At 38.1% G+C, this 27,475-nt stretch overlaps 1 protein-coding gene across 10 annotated transcripts; it reads right to left on the minus strand.

The window, feature by feature from the left end:
- Positions 1-1,034: 1,034 nt before the first annotated feature.
- LOC120900861 (adenylate cyclase type 2) lies at positions 1,035-24,919 on the minus strand. 10 transcript variants are annotated; one of them, XM_040308388.1, is made up of 18 exons: positions 24,795-24,919; positions 21,400-21,603; positions 11,709-11,839; positions 10,985-11,182; positions 9,434-9,976; positions 9,135-9,262; positions 8,496-8,654; positions 8,136-8,268; positions 6,700-7,204; positions 5,816-6,051; positions 5,520-5,746; positions 5,214-5,415; positions 4,857-5,113; positions 4,351-4,513; positions 3,766-4,086; positions 2,767-2,781; positions 2,101-2,343; positions 1,035-1,675 (listed from the first exon to the last, which is right to left on the minus strand). In XM_040308388.1, exons 2-18 carry the CDS (start codon positions 21,488-21,490, stop codon positions 1,544-1,546), a joined length of 3,684 nt encoding a protein of 1,227 aa, XP_040164322.1. In that variant the 5' UTR covers positions 21,491-21,603; positions 24,795-24,919; the 3' UTR covers positions 1,035-1,543. The 10 variants fall into 10 exon arrangements, with proteins under 10 accessions (XP_040164322.1, XP_040164323.1, XP_040164327.1 ...); XM_040308389.1 differs by having other exon boundaries at positions 21,400-21,600; positions 24,795-24,896; XM_040308393.1 differs by lacking the exons at positions 21,400-21,603; positions 24,795-24,919 and adding exons at positions 17,631-17,914; positions 19,219-19,322.
- Between the last annotated feature and the right edge of the window lie 2,556 nt (positions 24,920-27,475).

Below are 27,475 nucleotides of genomic sequence, written 5' to 3' on the forward strand. Positions count from 1 at the left end.
ACAATTTCAACGACAATGTTTACAACTGCATCATATTATAAAAAAAAGTTATAAAATTGTATCTATTTGTATTGTTTACGTATTTAATTTGCAAAAAATAACTTTGTTGAGGCTGTAAAGTTTCATGAAAGAATAGTGACCACGTGTAATGTTAATGATGCGGATTGCCTTCAGCAAGATAATCGAAATATATTGCATTTATGCCGTGGAGTGTGTCAGATAACAGCTCTGTTTTTCTAAGTTGATAATGGTTTCGTACGCATTGTCATATTCCGGCTTTACTAAGCAGAGGTTTAAGTGGTGTATAGCAGACAAAAGGTTCATAAGGGAAAAAAGCTTTCGCCGATGGCTAAAACCGTAATCGCATTTCTTCTCACATGTTAGGGGAGGTTTTATCGTGCGATATAATTCTGAGTACGGTGGTGCTTTTGGAGCTACCCAAATATTTCTTGCACACGACCATTACAGTTAGTGTTACAGGTGTGGAGTGCATTCCAGCTAAAAAAAAAATAATAAAAAACAGCTTTGGCTATACTTTTTGTTGAAGTTTATAATCATTAGCCGGTTACGGTGAACTTTTTTATGATTTTGCTACTAAACCAATTGTAGGAATTCTTATTCCCTATTTGTCATCTGTATAAATACGGAAAAGTAAGGTGAGTAAATAGCAACATATATCATGGTACCTGTGACGGTTGAACTATGTATGTGTTCTATCTGTACCATTATCCTGGAACCCTCCTACATTAGGGTAATGGTGCCCTCCAAGATATTGCCACGAGTAAAATTCCCTTGACATTGGTATGCCCTTTAAGAGCGTCCTCGTTTTCAGGTAATAGAGCAACGTAATGGATTCGCTCTGTCTTTAAGATGAACAAAATATATTATACTGCCGTTTCAGAGTGGAGTGATAAAATTGGCGTAATAGAAAGGCAGTGTGATGGAGATTTGTTCTTACCTTACGTTTGTTCAGTTTCTTTCAGCACAAGGCACTTATTGGCGGAATAAACAAAGTAAATGAAATATGCTTGCTATTTCACAGAACAACATCTGACTTTTATAAAGGTTAAATTTATTTGGCTTTAGGTACAATGGAATCGAAGCATAGGTTGATTATGTATACAGTAATTTCATTTAAAAATTTCTTCAAAATAATAAAAAAGCTCTAAAAATGTATTTCCGCGATGGTATATTTGTGGTAGTGATGAAACAATGCAGAGAATGGAGTCGATGGAGAAACTATGGGAGGTTTACATTCTATTGTGATAAATGATTGCAAAACTGCAGTGCAAAGTTGACACCAAAGCTAAAGACTATTTTGCCACATATCGAGATAACCATTATGGTTGTTTAATACCTTCATAAGGTACGTAAATGACCAAACGTAGCAGATTACGAAGTTTATGTTTCTATGCTCAATTCTATTCTAAAATCGCATCGTTTGTTTCGTAATACTGATTACGACGTTTTGTGTATGTCTTTGGTGTACGTTTTTGCATGTAACTACAACACTGTCTTTTGGCACATGTTATTTAAACTACGCCTAAATACGTTCATCAAATGGTGTTTTAACAAAGTAAGTCGTCAGAATTCCTTTGCCTTTGACATGAATAGGTCCTCGACAATCGCACGAATAACCTGCTGCCATAAGGACTTTGGCCGTGTTTTCTGTAACCTGTGGATTTTAAGAACGAATGAAAGATATTACGAAATTGAGGCAAGCTAACATATACCATTGGGGTAAATCTTTATTTGTTTCATAGTAATAAGATTGATTCTGCAAAGAGCAAAACATGATTGAAATAAATTCAGAAAAACTAATAATAAATATACTTTTATGAAATTCTAGCAAAAAATAAATAAATAAAAAATAGTGTATAACAATGATTAAAAAGTCTAAATAGATGTTTGCACTTAATTGATGAATAATTTAAAGCTTGAGAATAAAAACATTTGTTTCTATACATTTTTAATATAATGAATACACTCCTGTTTAGAAAACAATACCTCTAATAGTAAACCTTATCTTTCGTTAGAATGTCCATTGAACTCTTTCCACATGCACTTGAACGGAAAAGTTAGCACATAACGTTATATTACCTGTACTCGTCCCATCACTCCACATGAGTCCATACGGGACGCCACGTTAACTGTGTTGCTCCAGATGTCGTATTGTGGCTTTTGGGCTCCTATGACACCGGCTATCACCGGACCATGGTTGAGGCCGATCCGCAACCGGAATCTTTGGAACGATTCACGATTTATTTGATCCAACGCCGTCATGAGAGCAATGGCAAACTCCACTAGCACGACCACATTGTGTTCCTCGGTACGTTTTTCATCCTACACGGGCGGGCGGGAGTTCATCGTTGTGTTGGCCACACCGGAAGAACATTGTTTCCAGTGCGAAGAGAGGGAATAGATAATGATAGACGGATGGTGAAAAATAATGAAATTGAAAAGCTGCTCTAAAAGAGCGCTTATAATGCAGAGAAAATGGCGAAAATAACGATAGGTCATGATGTTGCTGGACGTATAAAAATTGATGGTATAATAACGTCACCGTCCACCGGAAGCAAACAGTAGGGAATACGTGGGAAACACTTCGATCAGTTCCATTAGGGAGTAAAGGTGAGTTGGGTGTAAGTGATGTGCCTCCCTAACGTCATTTAGATGTTTCAACCGTTTACTAACATCCTGGTGGAGGTGACTAAAATCAAAAGTCTAACAAGGTCTACCATTCCAGCAGTTGGTGGTGATACGTACCAGCTCATTATTTTTCTACCGGGTTGGACGTGGAAACAAATGCACAATCATGAAATGGGAAACAAGTGAGTTAGTAAACATAAGTGAAAACAATTCAAACAATTTGTGACTGTTAACAATAACGCTTGTTGAGGTGGTTAACAAACAAAACAAAACACATTTTCTATAAAATTTGGTATACTATACAACGATGTACAAATTCTTTACATATAGTTTCAGTTTGTTAATTTGGCGAGCACATTACCTAAAATAGGAAGCAATAAATTGGGGTTTCGTAGAAATAAAACGGCCACATAAAACAGACAGCGCAAACATTGATTCTAGGTAATGAAAAAGTTTTATGCTTAAAACGTGGCAGCCATTTTGCCGGGTCGATTTGCATGCGATGGATAATAATTTCCAATTAACTTAAGAAAATTCCTTGGGCGTCGCTTTGCACACGTTCCAGTAATGAAACGAAATGTGCAGAGAGCGGCGACCCAAACAAATAAACCAATCTGCATATTGGCCCATAGCGCTGCGGTTGGTGGTTGTGGCGGTTGTTGGTTGATGAATCAAGCAAACTTCGGAAGCCCTAGACCTTTATGTCCCTAGCCATAGATAGAAACCATTCTCAATTAGGACTCAGTATGAATCTATATTGGTATATATTGAGTTGGGTTGCTATGGGATGGTTTTAATGCATACGATTCTAGTGCATCGTCAATTCTTGAGAAAATATCATCAACTAGCATCTGTTTTTAAATTTTACATGTGCAGTGGAAGCACATTTCATAGGGATGTTTTGATATGTTGAGGTAAAGAAATAAAATTCATGCAAAAAATATTTTTGCTTATTGCTATTCATAGCTCATGCGGTATTGAAACAAGCATGCATGCACAGTACAAATCGACTTGGTAACATCAATATAGTACACTTTCGCGATCCAAGTACGTTGGTAATAGCACCTTTAAACGTGGATGGAAAACAGTAGAATGTATTATAGATAGGGAGCTTACCGTGGCACCCTCTTCCTTGCCGGGGCGCAGTCCGGATGCAATCATGTAGGTACTTCCGATGGTTTTTATCTTCTCGATACCGCTGAACTTAGGCTTGAGCAGAAGCTTGTCAAAGTCGCAGATAATCTCGTTCAGTAACCGTAAGCACTCAAGCCCCTGCTTGTTCACATCCGTTTCGTCGTAGAACTCCTTGTAGTTCGGAATCGAAGCAAACATGACCGCAACAGACGAGTAACTCTCGTGATAAAGCTCCTGCACGGCACGTTCCTTCTTGAGAAAGTGCTGGGCGACGTGCGCGGGCAATATGTTTTCCAATAAAATCTACTCAACCGAAACAGGTTGAGCATACCGGCAAGCAAGTGGAAAAGGGCAGAAATCGTGCGTTGTTGGTTTGTGGGAAGAGCAGTCAAGAATCGGAATACGGTGAGCAGCAAATGTTGCGGTTGGTTGTCCAGAAAAAAAGTGGTGGAAAATGAGCAAACGATTCAGGTTGCATGTGGCACGTCCCGGGCGAATAAATGCATCAGCCACAGGAACGCGATTAATGTATAGTTTTTATGACTCCCGCTGCTAGTAAATAGTTACCTTATTGATTCCTCGCATAGTTTCGACCTCTTCTTGCTCCACCTTTAGCTTGGCTTTCCACAGGAAGTCGGTTCGAGCGGCATATTCACCTTGGCGATCGAGTGTATGCAACACAGCACTTATCAGTAATAGGAATAGCAAGCCTTGAAATCCTAAAGGCCACCTGAGGAAAAGCGTAGACAGCTCATTGAATTTAGCATGTTCTGGGAGGTGGGATTATGTATCTACCAAAGATTACATATTGGAACCATTCTGATGTCGAAATATTTTTAGTAAACATTATATTTTGATATTGTTATTCATATTTGCTGTGGGATAATTTTTGAATCAACCCGTGAAATTGTCTTGTTTTTGGAATTGGCCTAACAAATTTAGCCTGTTTATATTGTACCTGTAATTTCTTATTTCTTAGTGCAAAGATATTTCATTAAAAAATCTAATTCATCGCGTTTGCTATTATAAAGCAAAAGTAGTAACGTCTTGTTGCATTGTTGCATAAAACTTACGAATTGCCCAACGTCCCGTAAGCCTCAAACAGAGAGCTTGTCCATAAGACAGAAGACTGGATAGCGACGAATATTGCCATCAGCATTCCTTTGACAAGAAAGCCCGCTTTCAGGAAAGCGGAGACTGCTGCCAGGCTGATAGCGCACATGTAGAGGTAGACGGGAGCAACAGGAGCAAACTCATCGTCGTACATGATATCCTCGGTGGTGTTGTTCACGAAATGAATGTCGGCTATAACTAAATCGTCAAAGTTTATCTGGCATGGAATGAATGAAATATGGGTTAGTAAGAAAAAAAACACGATGAGCAAGGTATTTTGTTCCGCTTACGAGCTTCAGGCGCAATTTTCGACTTACCACACTGAAAATGGCACAGCTTGCAATGAGTGCTGTGGTAATAAGGAATATTGCTAAACGAAGACCACGGCTGGCAGCTATGACCTGTCCAGGGCCGTTGTTTCCCGGCGGCGAAAGGTTCGACATCTGGTAGTTACTTAAGTATAAAAACAATCCTAAAGCTACAGCTGTTGCGCTGAGTGAACCAATAACGACTACATTGCTGTGAACGTATACCGTTGGGATATTACAGCGCAATACATTAAATAAAATAAACCATTCGATTACATCTATGAAACTAAATTGCCATAAATACGTGTTTTCTACCTTTTAAATACTATGATTTGTATCAGTCCTATCGTCAGGAAAAGAATGAAAGAGCAGATGAGATCAAAGCGAAACGTTGGCTCAGGTTGTGCACGAAAAAGCGTCTCTCGAGCTGTATTTCGGTACCACATAGTGACGGGTTGGAGCTCCTTCGGTGGTCCCCAGCACTTGCATTCACCGCAATACCCATCCTCCGGTAACAGATTCGACTCGATCATCGCGATGCTCTGGAATGGAGCGGTATCAATCAGTCATTGCAACCAGAGGAGAATGTATATGCATCTTCTCACACCTACCGCCAAGCCAATGTTCTTAGCCATTTTGGAGTCGGTGATGTTTGCGAACGGTTTGTCAGCGCCCCAGCACTCCACGTACTTAGTCATCTTTGATGAAGGGCGAGTGCGTAGCAAAGGTCCTCCTGGTGTGGCTACCATGGGCGACCGGAGACAGTCGATGTTGGAAATCGACATTTTGCGCATATCGCCGAAAATGGAACTCGACGATTTTCGTCGTTCGGCAAATGCAATCAATCCTATCGAAAGCCGAAAAGTAGCGAAAATTATACGGTAGTATTCGGAAAGTGATTGAACGAGATTAAGTCCTTAAACAGTCCTTCGAATTAAAACGAATGGAAAACAAAACGAAAATCTAAACGAGGTATCATGTTCCCGTTGCAATGTTATTCTAGGAAGAATTTACCAAAATTCAATTTAGTTTATAATTGTCCTGTTCCGGGCTTGATTTCAAGATCATTTTTCCCTTACTGACTAATAATACCGACGTCTTGTAGGTAAGCAAAACCCTTACCGATGGAATTAATTCTGTTTCCTATTTGAAAGTAAAGAAATGCACGAACACAAAGCATTTCCATTGGTGGTTCTGGACTGCCAAATATATGTTTTGCTATGATGGCTCTGAGTAACTCTGAGTATTCTACTGATTAATGCTGCAAAACCGGATCGTCAGATTACGCAATTTATTTTCCAAAATGGAATCGAACCATAACTTGCCTTTACAGGAACTAACACGTCTGCTATAAGACCAACCGACTGTATTATTCGACTCAAAGTTTTCAATTTTCATCGTTTCAACTATTCGATCTGTCTTACACAATAATAACAAGAAAGCGTGAAAGATTAAAGGATAGAGCAGAAGAATGCTGCTGGTATCTGCGGCGTACCTTGTACGGAGAGCTTGCGACTTCCGACACGCTCCGGAAGGTGTCCGTTGGTGGTAATTGGTTCGACGGGAAGCGTCAGGCAGGATTTCTTCCTCGATTCTCCCTCATCCGCTTCGCCGGTCTCGTCAGCTGTACCATCGTTATCCACAGTCTCCTCGTTAATGGTGGGCGGGTTAATTTGCACAGTTTGCTTGGAGTTTGGAGATGGCGGTGGCAACAGCCCGTGCCCACCGGATGCAATATTGGCCGGAGATGGTGGCAGCAGTTGCTCCTGCTCCTCGGGAATAGTGATAGGGGAGATGGAAGCGTGCGAGCGCCGAACGTCATCCGGAGTTTTAGGGGCTCGTGGTGTTTTCGGTGTCTTCGGTGGCTCCAAGGCCGGAAGCAGGTGCTCCTGGTCGGGCTCGGTTATATGAACCATGGTTGTTGGGGACGGGGTGCCGATGTTGGAAGTTGGTGTGTGCGAGTCGGCGGTGGCTGGTTTACCCAAATCGGTTGGAGGTTTCTGTGGCAAGGTTCATGATCCGTTGAAAAACCGGGAAGAGAACAGAAAATTTCATTTCATTAGCCACTCGCCAATCGTTCAAACATCCTTGAGCGCTTTCGGGGGTAGCGACACAAAGGTAGAATTTATGTGCCGCTCTCCGTAATCCCAGGTTTAAGGTTCTATTTCTCGCTTCAACGAAGCGGTCAACCTGATGAGAAGGAAAGTGGGATCACAAGGGTTCGTATTTACATTGTAAGTCTATGTGCTCGGGTTGCGAATCGCGTTGAGCTAAGATTGGCTGGATTTTGTTTAACAATTAAGAAAGGTACGAATAAACACGATTTAATTGCGCTTTCAGAATTGTTTGATTATTGAGAAAAGTATCGCTCTTAATACATTCTTTTATTTACGAGTGTATGATTTAAACTACTGTTTAATGAATATAATAAATGTACGTTTGCTTTATATTTCGTGTAGATGGCCGTCTCGTCTTTGTGGCCGTCTCGTAGTACAGTCGTCAACTCGTACGACTTAACAACATGCCCGTCATGGGTTCGATCCCCAAATAGACCGTGCCGCCATACGTAGGATTGACTATCCTGCTATGGGGGGAAATCAATTAGTCACTGAAAGCCAAAGCCCACCAGTGGTACAGGCAGGCCTTGACCGACAACGGTTGTTGAGCCAAAGAAGAAGAAGAAGAAGAAGGCTCTTTGTGGCTCATCTAGGCAAAGATCTTTCATCGCAACAACATTTATATTTAATGTGTTCATCTGGTACATATTAAAATGTAAATAGTAAAAAAAAAAAATAATGCAAAACATTGCAGTCAGTTTATAAAGACTTCAAGGGACGAGTCTAGCTACCACTTAATCTTTGAATCGAGGGAGAAAACTCTGTAACCTTTGTAATGTCTGTATAAAGCTGGAACATCGGAAAGGTTCCTTACCTTCGGTGGTACGATAAGATATGTTTCAATTTTATGATCCGCCAAGTAGGACTCTCTGGACGCACCCCCGCCCGGTTCCACCTCGAACATGTCGCCTAGGTAATCCAGCGTTGCCTTTGTGATGTGCACCCGGCTGGAGCGATGCAGATAGTATTTTGTGTGTGTGTGTTTTAAGTCAAAACCGGTACAGTGTTGGGGAAATGAAAGAAAAACAAAGTTAATAATGGGTTAGGAGTAAGGAATCCTTTCCCGGGGCGGAACATAGCAAAACATCGGGATATAAGTTGTCCAGGAAAAGCTGGCGACGAGCGTAATGGGAGCGGCTAGAACGGTAGAAACGGCTAACGATTATGGTCTTACCCTGCAACTCCACCGCTTTCCATATGGTTTGCCAGGGTCACGTCATCACTCCAAACGTCGAACTGCCATTTCCGCAATCCCAGTACACCGCACAGCACGTTGCCAGTGTGGATGCCGATCCGCATGTCCACATTGAAGCCGGTTGCCTCCCGTACGAATCTGGAACGGGAGCAGTATAGAAAATATGATTTCGTGAAGGATTGATGGTTTAGACGTACGCTATAATTCAATTTGGTCTTGTTAGTGTCATTGCGATGAGGTGGAAATGGCACAAGTGCACGGTGAGTGAATGACACTGTATCGATTTTTTAAGCCTTTTCTTAGGTTCTAGTCTACCTGAGGGAAAAGCTAATCCTGTGTATACGCTTCATCAGAATTGGTATGCCAATTGTTTTTGCATAGCTACTATATCGAATCACGTAACTGGCAATGTAAAGGAAATCATATAGGTGTTGTTTTATTTCGCACTTGTATAATAATATGTTTGAAGAATTCGAGCAAGGTACATAATTAAAAAAAAGGCAAAGCTGCAGTAATATGAGATGGGTTAATAAATCTCTGTATCGAACATTATAACATTGGAGTTGGACAGTTAGATAATAATATTTGAAATATACGTCAAAAAATCAGCCGACTGACCTGATGGCGTCTATCATTTGAAGTCCCATGTTGACACAGTTAGCAGCATGATGTGGTCGTGATACTGGCAATCCGGAAACGCAATAGTAACAATCGCCAAGAATCTTTATCCTGAGACATTGGTTTTCCTTAAATAAAAAAGACGAATAAAATGTACTCAATTCTCATCGAACAAAACATTATCATATCCTATAGTAAAGAGCGTGCATTCGTTTGGAGCGACTGCGCCTGTAGGGGTAAATATTTGTAGAAAAGACTACAACATTTAATTGAAAATGTGCTAATCTACACATACTTACTTGAGCGATCTGATCAAACCGTCCGAATAACTCATTTAGTGTCTTAACCAGATCGGATGCTGTCAGCTGCTCAGACAGTGGTGTAAAGTTGACGATGTCGGCATAGAGAATGGACACGTTGTTATGTCGCTGCACGTGCATTTCGTGGAATCTCGTCTGAGTTTGTCCGCCGGCTCGCTGGCAGGCGTCAGCCATCTTCAGCATTATGCTGCGCTTCACCTCCGCCGCAATGTAGGCCGGTATGACGCTCAGCAGGAGCTGCTCTTGCTGTTCCCGTTCGCATTCCAGCTTCACTCGTTGCTCGATCCCCGTTCTCGTACCGTCAACTGCGTCGATGTGGGCCGCATCAGACATTATACGGTAGTAGAGACTGGAAACGGAAGCTGACGCTAGGAAGACAGTTTCCGCGAGCAGCTGAGGGAAGAATGTGGGTGGAAAGTCGTGGACTTGCGATAGAATGCGATATCCAATGTGGACGATGCAGAGCAACACAGCCAGCACCACTGATACCGGCCAAGATATTGGTAGCATCGTGTGGACACCCTTGAGTTTGAAAAAGAAACACCAAAAACTTTGTGAAAAATCCGGCATGTTACTTGTTTTTTGCTGTTTTAAAGTAGGGGTTTAAAGATAGGAAACCTACGGCGAGCAGAATTGCTGCTAACCCTTCTTGGTTGATGTCAGCCAAGCACAACGGCCTGGCACTGTGAAAATTTCGTTTTTGTTTGTTTCAAAAAGAACTCATGCAGAGCTTGAAGATATACACTGGATGTAGTGTAGAATTAACGTCCTGCTGTGTGTGTTACCCTCTTGTCATGGCCACATGCTGCGGTTAGAGGGAGCCGTAGTGTCAGGCAGAGTGTGCAGCACTTTGTGACACGAATTGGAATTGGGTATGCAAATGACAGATGAAATTGTACGGGCGTAGAGAACTGTGTTTGCGGAGTAAGAAGAAACTATTTGTAATGAGTAAGTGTTGCATATTAGTTGAAAGACAAAGAACCATAGTTGTTGAAGCTCAGACTGTATGATGTAGAGAGAGCGAGTAAGAGCTCTACTGTAAGCTTGTTGAACGTTTTTACATGTGCCGTGTTTCAACGGCGACTAATTAGTCGCTGTTATTCCGTGCATTGCTATGGCATGGTCTTATTCACATCATTATTTGCCTCATGTTGTAACAGGCACGTGAGGGAAAAGGTGTGCTCAGTGATAACGTTAAAAAAGCGCTGAACAATTATGTCATGCATGTCATGTATGAAGAAGTTTGTAGTGAATTTTATACAAAACTACCATTATTTTTAAGCGTTTTATATAAAAAAGCTTTTGCGCTGATTGCAAATAATGAGCCAATAATGCAATCCTAGGAAAGAAACTTGCCGTAGTAATTTTACATGTAATATTTGAATTAAAATAATCAAAAAGAAAGTTTAAATATTAAAACTATCAAATAATTATAAACTATTCTTGTAAATGAAAATCAGACAATAAGAATATATTTAGTCATTTAAAAAGTATGAATAATAAGCACCAACATAAAATTTGTATACTTACAAGTATCAATGCAAACAGTGGCAAAGGCGCGAGCTGTGTACCGACGAACGTGGATATGGCACCAATCGTTCCAGTGGTCAGAATTGCGAAGGAAAGAGCAGCCAGGGGCGAGTTCATCACTGCCGGGAATTGTAAAGCCACCAGGATTCCACATAGCACTGTGGAGGCACCAGCCAGCAGCGCTACATCGGCCAGAATCTATAAATCAACTGTTTTCAATTTGGATCTCGATTTTTCTTTTTCCATATGGTTTGTGTAGGTGTATGGTGTTTAGATTGGTGAATAGTGATTCGGTTGTCATGTGTTGCGTTATTCAATGGCGATGAAACATAAGCGCACAGTTATGGTACATGGACGCGTAGGATTACACACATAGTTCATGCATGTGGTAGCACATGAGAAATACAGAAAACAACAAACAGTAGGTAGAAACAAACAGTGGAAGAAAGAGAAAGAGAAAGATAGATAAAGAGAAATAGAATATTCTTAACAATCGACTTCTTCAAGAAGATTCGTTCGGAAGGAAAGTGTACGATAAATTAAAGGAAATAGTTGATCATGATTGTCAGTCATTGAGGAGAGGAGTAGGAGGTTACATTCAGTTTAACGCATAGGAAGAGGAAACGTTTTGGAAAGAGTGCAAACAGGATAACAGGACCACATCAAGAAACACACCGATAAAACGTTGTTACGCCATGAAAAGAAGCTGAAAGTAGCACCTTACCGCATCATGAAGCGCACATAGGACGATTGACGTGATGCAAGAGAGTATCGATATTCCCAGGCCAGTGATGAACAACGATCTTCGCAGTCGTTGCCGATATCTTGTGTAGAGGTCATCTAGATGAGAATTTTCTGTAGGGGTGAGAAGAACGGATGTAATGAGAATTTCAATTTAAATCTATCATTCTAGGAAATGAGTTCAACAAGAGGAATAACGATAGCGAGAAGTTCACAGTACGAGATGAAACTTGCTGTTGATAGGTCTGATGGTTGGTTTGGTCAAAGATCGAAAATATAGAGTGAGGGGTCGAAATTGCCATCTGAAAATGTTATTCAGACCGGTTCCTGCTTCAGCATTCGAAACAAAATTGCCTATTGAAGTAGCAAAGTGAAAGTGACAATGCAAGGAATGAAATACTGAATGTTCAATGGGATATATTGCCTTATACGTCATGGTCAATCAAACGATTGGATTTTTCTCATGATTGAAACCTAATGACCTTCAGAAAATTGCAATGACAAATATCCTCTTCTGAACTGGCAGAGAGTGTCTACTTGATATCTTTATGAATAATTAGGACAATATCTATCTATATCTATCTATTAAGATATCTTTAAGTGTACAATGTTCGTCAATCATCTCTTCGATGTTTCATTACATATTTTATAAAAAAATCAATATGTTATAACCAATAGTTTGAATTCTTTCTGAATAAAAAAAACCAATAGTTTGAGAGCTACAAACCCTACATAGCAAATTTTCTCATCCTGCTTCAGTAAAGTTTTTTACTGAAACGGTTCAGTAATAGAATATTTTACTGATTTTCAGCATGAATGTCATGTTTTTACTGACTTTCAGCTGAAGACTGAAAATCAGTAAAATCTCAACTGAAGACTGAAAATCAGTAAAATAAGTGTCAAATAAGTCGTTTCACTGGATATCAGTAAAACAAATGACTGAAAATGCAGCAATTCATTCTGTCAAATCGACCTGTCAGTCAGAACATCAAAACAAAACAATGCGGCACCTACTTGCTCGTGATGTGCAAAAAGTTGATTTTGTAGGCGCTTACAGGCACCCTGGTGAAATTTCAGGTGATATTACGGCTTACGGGATTAATTTAAAACAATTGGCAGCCGTGTTGGTGTGTAAAAAGTTTGCTACAATCCACTGTGCTTGCTGAGATTGCGTGGTGTCTGTGAGCGCTTACTGAACCATCTACATTTGCGGCGGCAAAATACAGTATAAAAACTGTATAAAACAACACAAAACATGTATGAATATGAACTGCGGGACTGGCAATATCAGACCTGGTCCTCCACGGTACCAGGCAACCGGATACTCAGTCCTTATTATGGACAGTATACATGAGGTGTGAACCCATGGCGAGCATTGTCTTAAGTTGTGAAAGTTAACGACTGTACCACGGGACCACCCCCATTTGAAATGGTAAATTGAACATATCAAACATTAATTGATTTTTAAAGAAATCGCAAAAAACTCAAAGTTTAGTTATGCTATGTATGTGCACATCATAATTCAAAAGCATTTGATGGAATAAATAAACAAAAAAAATATAATAATTTAATTTTTATTTTGTTTGATATGAGTATTGAAGATATTGATTAATGAGAATAGAGAGTTTAGCATTGCACATTATGAACTATACCGTGAAATCTGATTACTTCAGTTGCCAATTTTGCATTGTGTTAGATCTTTGGAATTTTTATGATAAATAGTTTATATTAAGGAATTTAAGCGACGTAAATTATTCATTTTTTTTAATTTAAACAGTTCTTGCAGTACTTTGGCCAAACCTACTAAAAAATGAGAAAACATTGCATAGAATTGAGTTCTATGCAAATTGAGAAGAATTTGAGCTGATGTTTGGAAAAGATTCCATTTTATAAAATGTGCTTTAAAAAATATTTGTTTTTATAATATCGTTGTTTGGTGGTATTGCGCAAGGATAATAAATAACGAGTTTGTGAATAACATGTTAGAAATCTAAATGTTGAGATTGAGAAAAAAAGTTTATTTGGCCAGTTATACCAGGTCATACCAAAGAAGACCAGAGAACATTTCATTATCCTAAAAAACTTACAGGATTTCTCTAGCCAGTTCAACACTGTAGGCTTCATTTCCAATCCGTTAAATCTCAATTCAACATTGTGAAGTGCTTGTTGAACGTACATAAAGCAAGTAATGACAGATCATTCGAGCTTCTATTGTTATTGTTATTGAATTGTTTGCTTATGGTGTTGAGCTGGCTACAAAAACCCTGTAATTAATTATAAACTATTATCTCGAACAAATTTTTGATCACTAACAACATTTGTCATAACGTTAAGAACGATTGTCTTATTTGTATTTTAAATACTTCATTAAAGGCCACGTAATATGTCAAACATGGAAAACTAATTTATTTAATTTTAATTTAAAATAGTATTACTGTATCTAGAGTCTAGAGTCTAGACCATGCTGCTTGCCCTAAATAATTAAATTGATTTACGTCATAGATGAATGAACAGGTTTTTCCATAAAACTAAAATAGGCCCCGCGTAGATGGTTTGTTTACCGATCAGAATATCAACAAAATTGTAAGAAAATTGAAAAAGTACGAAGAAGTATTTTTGCGCGCTAAAGTTTTTGTTGATATCGAGATTTTTTGATAACTGACACGCTGTTTTTGTTGAAGCACTGAGCATGGTTCTTGATGTCGAGAGCAACATCAATACTTATTGAGGTTTATTTCCGAATCAGCTCTCAAGAAATCTCATTATTGCTTGGCTTGGTTTTTAGGATGGGTTTCGGTTAAATAATTAGAATTAAAGATCAATTTGAATGATTTATGTAATTTAAATCATGACAGGCTGTGACATGATGATGATGAACAACAAATTTGATGAAAATTGGCAGAACCGCTTTATTGTTGGCAAACCTTTATTTTTTCATTGGCAAAGATGAAAACTATCTTAACTTAGCAATAGTTTTACTAGTTTTTTTTACGATTTAAATATAGCTAGGTTTGTTTTGCAAATCGAAATCTTTCTTCTTTTGATTAGCTCTTCTGGTCTTATTTAAACATTACAGTTCATATCGGTAGTGTGCACATATGTTCTTCGCGGGATTCACTCGATAATTTTTTGAATGTTTCGCCTAAGCTTTTTTATTCAGGATAAACTGTCCGTGTTAGATGCATTGCTTAAGTTCTCGTGATATTTAAAAACGGGACTTAAAGGAACTTCTATAAGGGATTAAATCATTATTGATTACTGATATCGGTTTGATAAGAGAGTATTATATGTACTTGTACAGTTACTGTCTAACGTTCCATACCACTCTCAAATATACCACGACTTTAAATATTCACCTTACACTGTTCACATCATGATATTTACATTATAATAATAGAGTCTGTGTTCTTGTTAAAAAGACCAGCACAAGTAAAACGGTCTGTACGTTGATGCTTTCTGAGCCATTCCGAAATTGTTAACTAGTCTTAAATCTCAGGAGCAAATATGCACCGACTCATGTTTGGGTACCGTAAACAATATGCAAATAAAACTCAGTCAACAACTATCTTTAGCATGTTTTAAGTGGAAAACATATTTGCATGGTTAGACATGCCGGAGGTTGAAAGCATTAACAGAGGTTAGCCTGCAAAAAGGGAAACTTAGAGATTATTTTATTATGGTCAATATTCTTATGCTGACTTCATATAACTTATAAAAGGATATTCTTTGGGGACTAGCAGCATAAATATTACAGAAGAGCAATTTTAAAAATCATAGAAGATTGAGCTGGTACAGTTGTCAACTCGTACGACTTAACAACATGCCTGTCATGGGTTTTACTGTAGAATGCTATTGTAGAATGATTAAGTCATTAGTTTTTTATAACATTGAAGATTTTATAACATTAGTTTTTAAAGCAATTTTCTTTTTTTTCTATATTTATGCTGGTTTATTCCACACAACATATTATGTTTTTTCAGCATTCTAACATTTTATGCATATTGCAAATATATAGTGTTATGAAGGTGCATATTCAGAGATTTAGGAACAAACAATACAAACATCGATTTAACTAGCCTAGTTGTATATGTCTGTGAAGTTAGATTCCTACTTATTCTGTGCATACTTTGACTGTCAATCGCTTCCAATAGTTTCTCATGCCATCTTCCATGAAAATTTGGTTACAATTTCAGGCTATTGATTTAAAAATAAATATACATACATACATACAAATTATTTGTAACATCCCATCTGTGGATGGATGTCTGTATAAACAAACGCTTCATTTTTCATATAAATATATTGAGAGTTTAGAATTGCATCAAGGAGGTTCTAGAACAAAGAGGCAAAAGAGATCCATGAGGCCCAAAACCTCTATAATACTACAATAACAACAACTACAACCTATCGAACATAGCATATGCGAGAATGGTGGGAACGGATGAGAGCCCGTACATCTACTAATAGACACCATCATATTTTTGGGGTATGGTTTCTAAGATTATTCGTTCATAGACAGCAATATATATTAATAGCTATAACAACATGCTTAAAATATATTTGACAGAAAAAATAAACGTCTGATGTAGTTTTATTTATTGTTAGTCCTGCAATGACAGGGACGTATGGCAATATATTTTCTTTAAAAAAGTTTGTTTTAACTGATTAGTTAGAGTTCATTAGGAAACTGTAGTGAATGAATGAACTGGTATGTATTGTTTGGTTAATAAAAATAGAATGATTAAAATGAATACGTTGGAGTTCAGATTGATGTATACAGAGTAAGATTCATTGTGAAGTGTAAAATTGATTGTTTTGTTATTATAAATGCGAACAAAGTTATGTGTGTATGTGTTGTAAAAAAGGAATACAAAGTTAAATACTAGAACGGCTTTTTTGGACCCTTGCGACTGATTTTTTAAAATATTTTTTTGTAGATTATCCTTTGTTCAAAACAGTCCTGTTATTAAATATATTATGCAATGATTATTCACATACTGATAATTTCATAGCCTTATGTTTAGGAAAACTTTGTTTGTGAAAACTAGAAACGAAACTAGCGCTAGCTAGCCATAACGATAAATTCGTTTGATAAATGAAACATTGAAGCATACCATTAATTACCTCGTAGAATGAGTATGTTCACTGTTACACACTAAATATGAATACGTATCTACATAATACGCAAAATATACTATTTAACTATCAGCGGATTATTAAAACATAGTAATTGCGCAATACTAATTATCGATGACATGAACACGTGAACGCATTTGAACTCCGAAATAGACACAAAAACAGTTCAGAGCTTATATCATTCGTTATAATACTAACATCTGCATAATTTTTTCACATGTGTATGTGCAATGGTAATGGTGTCCCTGAAGTGTAGGTACATGATTAATTGTGGAAATGTGAACCCTCCAAATCACAGAGAAAAGATATCTTTAGAATTGGGACAAATTTTCAAGAAGCATTGCCATGGCCATGATCTTGCGTGAATTCATATTTTTGGCATCGCTTTCGGCCATTAATGTCATTATGAAATGGGGAACGAAAATTTTCCGGAGAAAGCCAGATAGATTGCGACATCTGGTAATTGCCTTTCGCTTTTTAGTGCGTTGGTAAATTGAACGCATAATTAGATGCAAATTGGACCTTTTGAAATGAAGCATAGCCTGTACAGCCACTTTTGACTCGCCACGGCCTTGAAATAATGTAAGGAGTCTGTTTTAAAATCTTTTAAAGGCGAACTATTTTCTTAATTTTTTTGTAAAAACAATATAACCATCTTCAATAAACGTCTTACACTCATGACATATTATAAACAATATGTTATAAAACAGAAATAGCTTATTTATTAAGTATCATTCAATTTACAATATGCGTTAAAAAGCTTATTAACCTGTAATAACGTCCTCTGCTTTATCATCATCGTCATCCTCGTTCGGTTCTATTTCTAATTTATCCATTGCACACTTCCTGATTGAACCACTTAGGTAAGTATTGAAAGAAAGAATCACACGCTCTGCAGCTTAATCTTTTATCCAAGAGATGCACATGAAGCGATGTATAGTAGAATGACTGTATACATAGTGCACTGATTTCTTCACAATAATAACCCTTTTTTCAATGATTTATTCACAATTACTCAACGTTTTTCACTGTTTTCTACACTCCTACATAATCCTACATATGGTTAATATGAAACACCAAGAAACAGATCATTGATGCCCCATTTTGCATTGTAAATAATCTCATCACTATTTCATTAAGTAAAACACATTTTGAATTTTTCTCTCTTAATAAAGTTTCTCTTTTATACTAGAAATTTTCTAGTACAACGTTACACTTCACATAATTAATTCTGACAAATATGACCAAATATGGTTTTGGAGAGTATTTTATAATTCACAATATTTATGTAATACAAAATGAACAAACAGGAAACAGCACTTCAATTGGATTTGTTTTCACACTGTAAAAACAAGCTAAAATGATAGACATATTGATCCTTGCATAACAAATAATTGATACCGTCGTGGGTATAGTTGGTAGAGCACAAAAACCAATCATTCCATTAAAATGAAGAGTGTCATGCCTGAATGGTCGAAGCAATTATGCAGTTGTACTTGCAGATTCACTCACGTTTACGAATCGTTTGATTAGTGCTATTATCATTTAACTCGCAGGACGTAATTGTTAATTTAATTGCAGGACGTATCAACAATCATCCTATCAACACAATCTTCCGTAGCACTGTAATCGAACGGCAATCATTCACTTGTAGTACCATCGGGGTTCAAATTATTCCAATCCATAGGCAGGTTTGACTAGTAACAAATCAATATTGATACTATTTTTATTTGCGTTGCTTTTAACATCAAGCACAACACATTCACTTATGTTTAGTAGACTCTCTTATCGATGTTTAAAAATTTGTCACTTTATGTCACTTTTTTATATTTTGTGTAACCGAAGGCACAATGCTAATTGGTACGTGCAGAATAGAAATTTATTTATTTTCTCGCACTCAAAATCTACCCTTGATACAACATAATGGCACAAGTGCCTGCACAATAGAACTGGAAGCTATAAATATCCTGTTTGAATAAAGCAGTCAACTTGAAAACATGTCAGTCATTGTTGGCACGGCCAACGCGTTGAGAGAGGCGCAGTTTAGGATGGAATTCTATTCTAGTCGCTACAAACCCATGGTACGCCGGGAGTTCTGGAGAACACAAACTGAGAAATCTCACGAGAAATAAGAACCGTTTAAAGTGGCGGATTTTGCGATATGATACTGCATCTACGACTGGGTGCACACTCGCCTCTACCATCGAGCGCGTCGATTTGTAACCAAGCTGTCAACAGCACTGCTGCACTGTGCACTCGAGCTGAACGAACGTACTGGTCCAATTACAAAACTCATTTAAAGCCCTTTGCCTGTTACGGACAAGGAACGGTTGTTTGACTCATCGTTGCGTTTCTACCCTCGAATGGCAAGTTCGAAACACTTCCGGTAGCCGAATACGAGTGTAAAGTACACCGAAAGACTGTCTAACACCACATCCAACGACCTACTGAGCGGATCCCAGTACGAAGGGCACAATTTTTATAGCTGCACAGTACATGTGGCACCGCAAACAGGTTCGTAAACCCGAATGGAGAACCAGACATTGCCGAGGAACTGTTGCACGCTGGTTTTTGTGAGTGGTTGGGTGGGTATAACGGTTGCAGAACGGGCTTCGCATGGGGATGGTTGGAAGGGCTTCGTATTTTACGAAACTGCTCGCCTGCGCAGTTCGTGCCGCAGCGAGAACGCGACCCACCGTGAGTTAAAATAATGTACAAAAGCGCACTTCGCAAGCAACACGTGCTTGGGGCAGTTCGGGTTTGTTTTTTTTTTTGTTCACTCTTTCAATCTTTTTCCCTAAAGCCACATTGATTTGTATTGTACGAAAGGATAAACAAACTTGTGTTGTTTAACATCAGCTACAGTCGAAATGCCTTTGGATCAGCCTTTGACAGCGCTGTCAGCGAATCCTTAGCACAATCACTGCGATGAGGTCACTTTAAGGTCGCTGGTGTACAAGGCCAGGGTCATGGTCTTGCTGACTTGGATACGTTTCCATTCATAAATACTGTTGAATGGCATAAACCCAAAACCATATAACATTCTTCAAAAAATGTGAACTACTTGAAATAGATGTTTACTGTACTATCAATTTGATATTATTGAAAATATGGGAAATAAGTGTTTATTGAAATTGGAACAGGTTGTATCAAAAATTACATTTTCCAAATGCTGCAGATAATAGTATTTTTGGTGTTGAACACATGTTTGAAACTTTTTTTTCTTCTCCAGAATACAAATAAACGATTCCACGCTCTAGAGCTTACATTATGAAAACTTTGTGTGCGGTATGTGTAGCTCCATTCACCATAATCAGCAGTCGGTGGCTAATTAGTATTATCTATGCAAATATGACTACTACCTACGCAACCCTTTAGCGATATTTACAGCTTCAAACTGGTGTTTATATTGTACCCGGCTACATAATGTAAATGGAATGATTTTTTCAATGTTGTATCACGAAGCCAGCCATTTTCTTCTAGTCTAGTAGAGCTCTTTAAACAACACCACGGTGGTGGCTTCATAAATTGAATCAATCCCGTCGAAGGTGCGCTTAAGAGAACTCTTAATCTAGTATCGCCGCATTCATAGCATGATAGGGTAAAACTTTGTCATTTCTCCGCTTGGCATCCTACTTCCAGCAACCACTAACTGCAAGGGTATATCTAAATTGCCATTGTTGCATCCATTTTGCTCGTCTTGCATCCAAAGTGCGCGTGACATAATCAACTTTCTTGCAGTATAGACGAAAGAGAATCAAGTTTTAAGGTGAGGTTAAAACACGGAAAGTAACCTTGGTTCACCTTCCTACTGATCGTTTTGTCCATTAGGGTAATAACTTTATTTATGAGCCAATAGATGAATCTAGCATCAAAATGGCCTACTTGTATGTTATTTGAGAACGTAATTTAGATTAGGTTGTTCATTAAAAAATAAGATCATATTATATGTTTGTTATTGGCAAATATGTCAGAAAGTGTTATAAGGCTATAACGGACTGTCAGACCTGGCGATGTTTCGGGGCGAATTTTAGGAGTAAAAGGGGAAAAAACAGATGGGAGCACATATAAATAAGAGTGAAAAAAAATGTTTTGGTGCACCATGAGTGCTAATGTAGCAATTTTTTTTATATTGTTTTGTTATAGCACCAGTTTCTAACACAATATAAATGTTTTTAGTGAATAAGATTGGAAAGAATATATTGTTAGTTATAAATCATATCTTAAGGTCGATGTAGACCCTGCGTGAAAACGAACGTGAAGAGTTTTTTTTGCTGTGCTTTATTAAATATTTATCAGAATATGGCTTTCGTAACCCAAAAGAAAGGATATTCAAATCTCCAACTTTTGAGCTTTTTTTTTCCAATTTGAGCTGTAAAACATTTTGAAATAATGAATGAAATACATTTCCTTGTGATTCCCGGCTTACCTTATTTTTCATCGTGAACAAAGCGGAGAATCACTAACAAATGCATTTATTTTATCAATGTATGAGTTTAATTACACAACATACATAACATACTCAAAAGAAAACTTACCAGAAAGGATATCATCCTCGATTCGTTCTTGCATTGTTCTGGAATATCTTTCAAACGTCATTGCTGTAGGCATGTTTAGTTCGTATATCATCGCTTGATTCTTAAGTTGAAGTTGGTCACTCAGTCACAATTCAGCAACATACGAATACATTGAACACTATTCTATTTCAACCGTTCAAAGACTGTTGCAACACTCATCATCTGCTATTTGAATTTGGTAAATGAAATAAAATTATTATCTCCTATCGCTCGTAGCAAATGCTGCTTTTAGAATTTGCCATCCATTGAGTTCAATTGATTTGGTTTGATATTCGTTATAAAATCTCCTCGTCGAGTAATTAATTAAATAAATAAATAAATAAATAAATAAATAAAATGAGTTTTATTGGTTTGGTTTGATATTTGATATAAAAATGTACAAGATCATATGATAGCAAAGCGTAAATATCGACATATTTACTTATTAGAAATGTGCTCTCAAAGTTTCTGTAACCATCTTGAACCTTGGTAAAGATCTGTGGTTGAAAGTGTCATCCGTTCTTCCTGCTAATCGCGGCAAATGACGGAACTGAAGGAGGCCGTTGAGCCCTTTCTACCGGCCAAAAATACCCAAACGGTGAACGGCCAATGGATTATGTCTATAGACCATGAAATTTCCGCTAGACCACCATTATGGTTTAGATTTATTCTAAAACCACCCGTTTTGCTTCCAACATCCCAGTCTTCCATCGTCGCTCGGACCGTGGAGAAACCACGGTTTTGCACTCGATTACTTATGACGCGCGACGAAAGAGTAGGTGACCAAAAATAGATCCAGAAATAAAATGTAAATGAAATAGGGAAATTATGGGACGCACACGGAAGATGCGGTTTTGGTAAATTTTTTCATATTTTGTGTTGTTGTAATAAATGGCAGTGTATTAGTAAGTTCATGAGTAGTCATTCAAGTTTCGTATAAGCAGAGTCGATCTGTCGTTTATAAATAGAAAAAAAATGTAAAATGGTTGCATTACTTTGAAAATAATTCAAAATATAAGCAGTATGACTATTGCACAAAAGCTGCACAACATCATTGGCGAGAGTCATTACTATACGGTGAGCGGTTTCAAGCTACACGGTTTTCAAAAACACCGGCTCTTAGTTTCTATCAACATGTAAATAAACAGACGTAATGGAACACAAATGCAAATAAAAACGTAAACAGTAAACGAGAGCGTATTTCCTTCACTGACTGTCTGAGACCGTAGCAAACGTCACTAGCATTTTTTATACCACCACCGCATTAGTAGCAGCTCTGAAGGCCGCAACATGTGGAACTCACACTGACACACTGGTTTATCATAAACATTTCCGCTGCACGCGATAAACATGGATTCGGGTGGTCGTAAACGATTATCAGCTTGCCATTTTTGCTCAGCTGTTTGAGTGTGTTACATTCTTTTTATTTTTTGCACCACCAGTGCTAAAAGTAATTCACAAGCGAGATTAACTTATGCTTTGAATGTTCCATCACCTCAACGCAATTGCTGCAGAAATACGCTAAATTATCACCACTACAACTACACAACACTCGGCGACGATATTCGTCTTTCATCAGCGAATGATGCTCAGAGCGGACACTTCAACGAAATCTTGTGATCTGTGTTGCACCGCCCGAAGTCGGTTGAGCGCGGTAAATTATTCGTACCATGCTCACTTTGCATCACTCCCATCGAGCTCTCGCTTTCGCTCAGTAGTGGAAGATCTTATTTGAATTGATTACGCGCCCCCTCTTCGAAGATCGCCTTAGTTTCGCTGAACTACCCCTTGCTGTTTTGAGCGTGTTGCGAGTAGGGTCTGGTTATTTTGGCACGTTTCTGTCGCGTCATTTTGCAGCATCGCACTGATATTTAAACACACTATCTCAAATCACCGATCGCCATCCAGCGCTTCCTTATCTGATCGCGAATATGAGTGGCGGTAAGACTTCACTGCCAAGTTTTGATTTTTGACGAGCGTCAATTTCATGCACATAACTGGTAGGGAATACCTCTGTTCAATACCATTAACGCGACCGCATCCAAAACTGTTAAAACGATCACACGCGACAGTGGCGGTACTGATCAAGTCGTGATTAGATTGCTTTTTTTATTTCAATAATCGCGGATCGTTGGCAATGGTGGACTAAAATACATTTACATGAGCGGGGGAATGGATACAAAGACAAGTAAACGGCCTGTTTGAGTGGCAAAAATACTGCTACCATGAGTTATTGCCTTCGCAAGGTTAAATGATGTATAATTCAGTTTTGCATATGGTTGTAGTTTTTTTCCGTGTTGTTTCCTTTTCATTAAACGTTTTTGTGTTTTGGCATGTTTGGTAAGAATGTATCAAAAATAATAAATGGTGGACGGTCAGCAGTTTAGATAGACATAACGTTTATATGAGATCAGCGTTGCGCGATTCGTGTTGTCGTTGTTCGCTGTTATTGTTGGTGCACGTGTGCCGCACAATTATCCAGCCACAGAGCTGCAAACTCGTTTAGTACCACAAGCCTGATATGATTTGAGCCTCTACTTGACAGGGTGAAGGGACAAGTCGAGACATACGGCTAGAGACTACGAAGGTGATTTGTTTGAAGTTTTCATTAATTTGCTTTGGGCAGCTGATAAGGTTGGTAGACACAGTTTGTGGTTTCTATTTATGATTGGTAGAGAACAGCTGGATTGATTGCAAAACCAATCATAAAAAACGCGGTAGATGTTGTTGCAAAGTCGGCTACGATCAATTGAGACGAGAAACTTTAATGCATAAGCTGTGTAAACATTCAGAAAAGTTATAAAACAAACTCTGCTTATCAATACTTTGTAGCATCTAGACATCTATCCCTTAACGTCTGAAGTGTAATCGATAAGCACTTTGATTATATTCGTATCGCGTGTAGTACGGTACAATTCAAGATAATATTGAACGAACGAAATAAAACAGGTAGAATAAAAAAATGTTACGTCCGCAATCAATTTTGTTCCGGTACATTGAAACACTTCGCTGGTCAGCTTTGTGCGATGGCCTAACTCGTTGTTTATTACGCTAATTTTTTTTCTCAGTTTGAACCATACAGCCGACGACGCACGATGCTGCTATTTTCACGAGTTGCGCACGACGTCGCATTCTATCCTTTCGTTAGCAAGTGACCGTGAATGATGAAATATGGAGGCGTGTTGTGATGACGCCTGGCGTCATGTTTATTAGTTTTTATCCGGCCTATCCTATCACTTGCAGAATTAACTTCACTATAGTTACGAGTCATTGACTTCCTCACGGAACGAACGATAAGCACAAGGTTCAGTTAGGACAATCTAATGCACACGTGATCACCAGTGTTAGGTTTCTTCGAAGGATAACTTTAATCTTACTGTTGTTTCTTTTTAATTGAACGAACGAACGCGCACAGCAAACTCAGTGCCAGGTTTCCGAGCTGGTCGCGAAGCAACTGTCGTCCTCCATCCTAATGAACCGCAGCAGCAACGGTGTAGCAGTTTGGCGAGATAGCTGCGCGCATGCGGTAGCTGCTTGCCGCATTACGATAGTGAGAGTGCGATTAGAGTACAGTGAGTGCGCAGTTTTAGCATCACTGCTAGTGCAATTCTACAATCGAGTGTATTAGATTTAAAAAAAAATCATACTCAAACTACATGTTCAGTAAAAAAACTTATTCTTCAATATGTAGAAGCGTTGCTTTTGTTATGTGTTTTGGATATGAAATATATTATCGTATAAATTGGTAGCGCATAGTACTTTGATGTTGCTAATGTCTGTCTCCCCACCTTACCACTTTGGCGTATTCTTTTTTTTCGCTTTGGCTCGAGTTCAATCAGCTTGCTCTGCACGCAGCATCATTGATAGTTTGCACCCACACATTGAATCGTTTGGGAATTGGGGATGGAATTTTTACACCTTTTTTAACTTAAATACATTTTCTTTTTTTCCAGTAATCAGAATAGATGTAGCATTCTGTTTCTGAAGCACACTTTTGACCATTTTTCACACTTTCTCAACATCGATTCCGTTATTTGTTTTGTTTATGTTGCGACATATGCGCCCAGCTGTTTGTTTCAATGCGGCTCTGCAATTCTAAAAACAAACAACAATCATTTTTATGAGATCATGGCGTGAAACGAACGGATATAATTTTCTTTTTAAGCATGATCGTTCTTGAAACACCTGTTCATCTTTAGTAAATATGAAGATTTTGGAAGAAGTTGTATAGCTCCGTAACTTTGTTGTTCCGTAATTCCTTTATTATTTTTCTTATTGGTTTAGTGCAGTGGTCGGTAAACTTTGCAACTGAAAAAGCCAAATTATTAAAAAAATGTTCGTAGAGATTGTCACGAGCCAAATTGTCAAACTAAGAGCAAAAATGTGTGATTTTTTTTATTAAAACAATACAATAGTGTGAATGGTCTATGGAATATACGAACGGTTAAGACCCGCTATCTCTCTATCAAAGTACTTTGCCGATCGCTGGTTTAGTGTATACTGCAGGTATCTTTTGGCGCGGTCCGTATATTGTTAACATTTTAAACAACTTTGTATGCCTTGAGTTGTGTTCTTCTGCTATTTGACACAACGTCTTACGCGGACATTCCGGCCTATACATGCTTTTGAGACCTTTTCAGTAACACGCAGCCGGATAACCAGTCCTGGCTACGTGGGGATGGGTCCATTCTAGATTTGGACCCACGGCGGGCATATTGTTAAGGTGAAGTTCCTAGGACTCAAACAACTTTAGAACAGACATCTTAAGCTTAAAAAGATTGATAATTTGATGCATTTTTAGATTATGTTATGCATCAGATGTTATGCCGGTCTCGTAGTACAGTCGTCAACTCGTACGACTTAACAACATGTCCGTCATGGGTTCAATCCCCAAATAGACCGCGCCGCCATACGTAGGACTGACTATCCCGCTATGGGGGGGAATCAATTAGTCACTGAAAGCCAAGCTCACAAGTGGGTACAGGCAGGCCTTGATCGACAGCTATTGTTGAGCCAAAGAAGAAGAAGTTATGCATCAGATAAGAGGTAAAAAATACTAGAGTAAAAACTTTGCAAAATAACAAACAAATTTAATTTATTGTTTCAATGCATTACGTACTAGTGACAAACGGGTTTTTGTAGTGAAAATTGAGTTGTAACCAACAGGCTCAATGAAAAAAATGGTCTCGAACTAAAGCATATACAATGCAGCGGCAACATCATTCCAGTGTATGAAAATAAAATGAATTAACGGATTGATGATGCAAACCAGCACTATGCAATAATTGAATTATTCGTTCCATTGTGTTCTCGTAAATTATGCCATTCTCGAGAGCATGCTTTTATTTTTAGCATGTCACACTGAAACCTTTTTTTGCTGTTTTTGCAGGTATTAGGAACTATACATTAAACGATTCCCCCACAATCCAATTGCTACAATAAAAAATATTTGCTATATTCAACGTTAATACATATTTGAAAAACTATTCGTTTTTTTATAAATCTATTTCAAGGAGAAAAAGTGTTGTATAATTGTGCGAGGTTTAAATGTGTGGTATATTGGCGAAAGTTTCCCCTGCCAATTGCTGTCAGTTGAAGGAGTTTCGTATTACTACATATGTGGGTGTAAGTGGGTTGTAGATTTGATGATTGATCTATTGAATGTAGTGGGTGTGGAATATAAGTAGTTGTGTAAGTTAAAGTTAAGTAATTCAAATAAGTTAAAATGTAAGCATTCGGGTGATGCTATTTTCTTAAAACTCCCAAAAGTGTGATGTTTTAGTAAATAAAACCCGAATGGAAAAACTTGCCAACTGAAATATTCAATTGATATTCAAAAGTGGAAATGAAATCGACATTCAAAAATGATCCTAATCTTATTGGTCGTTTTAATAAATAATATTATGCTAACATTATTTGTCGTTTTCATTTTACTGCTTTTTATACAAAGTTAGCCGGTCTCGTGGTACAATCGTCAACTCATACGACTTTACAACATGCCCATCATGGGTTCAAGCCCCAAATAGACCTTGCCGTCATACGTAGGACTGACTATCCT

Source organism: Anopheles arabiensis, chromosome 3, assembly GCF_016920715.1.
Source record: "Anopheles arabiensis isolate DONGOLA chromosome 3, AaraD3, whole genome shotgun sequence".
In the NCBI taxonomy this organism is placed as follows: domain Eukaryota; kingdom Metazoa; phylum Arthropoda; class Insecta; order Diptera; family Culicidae; genus Anopheles; species Anopheles arabiensis.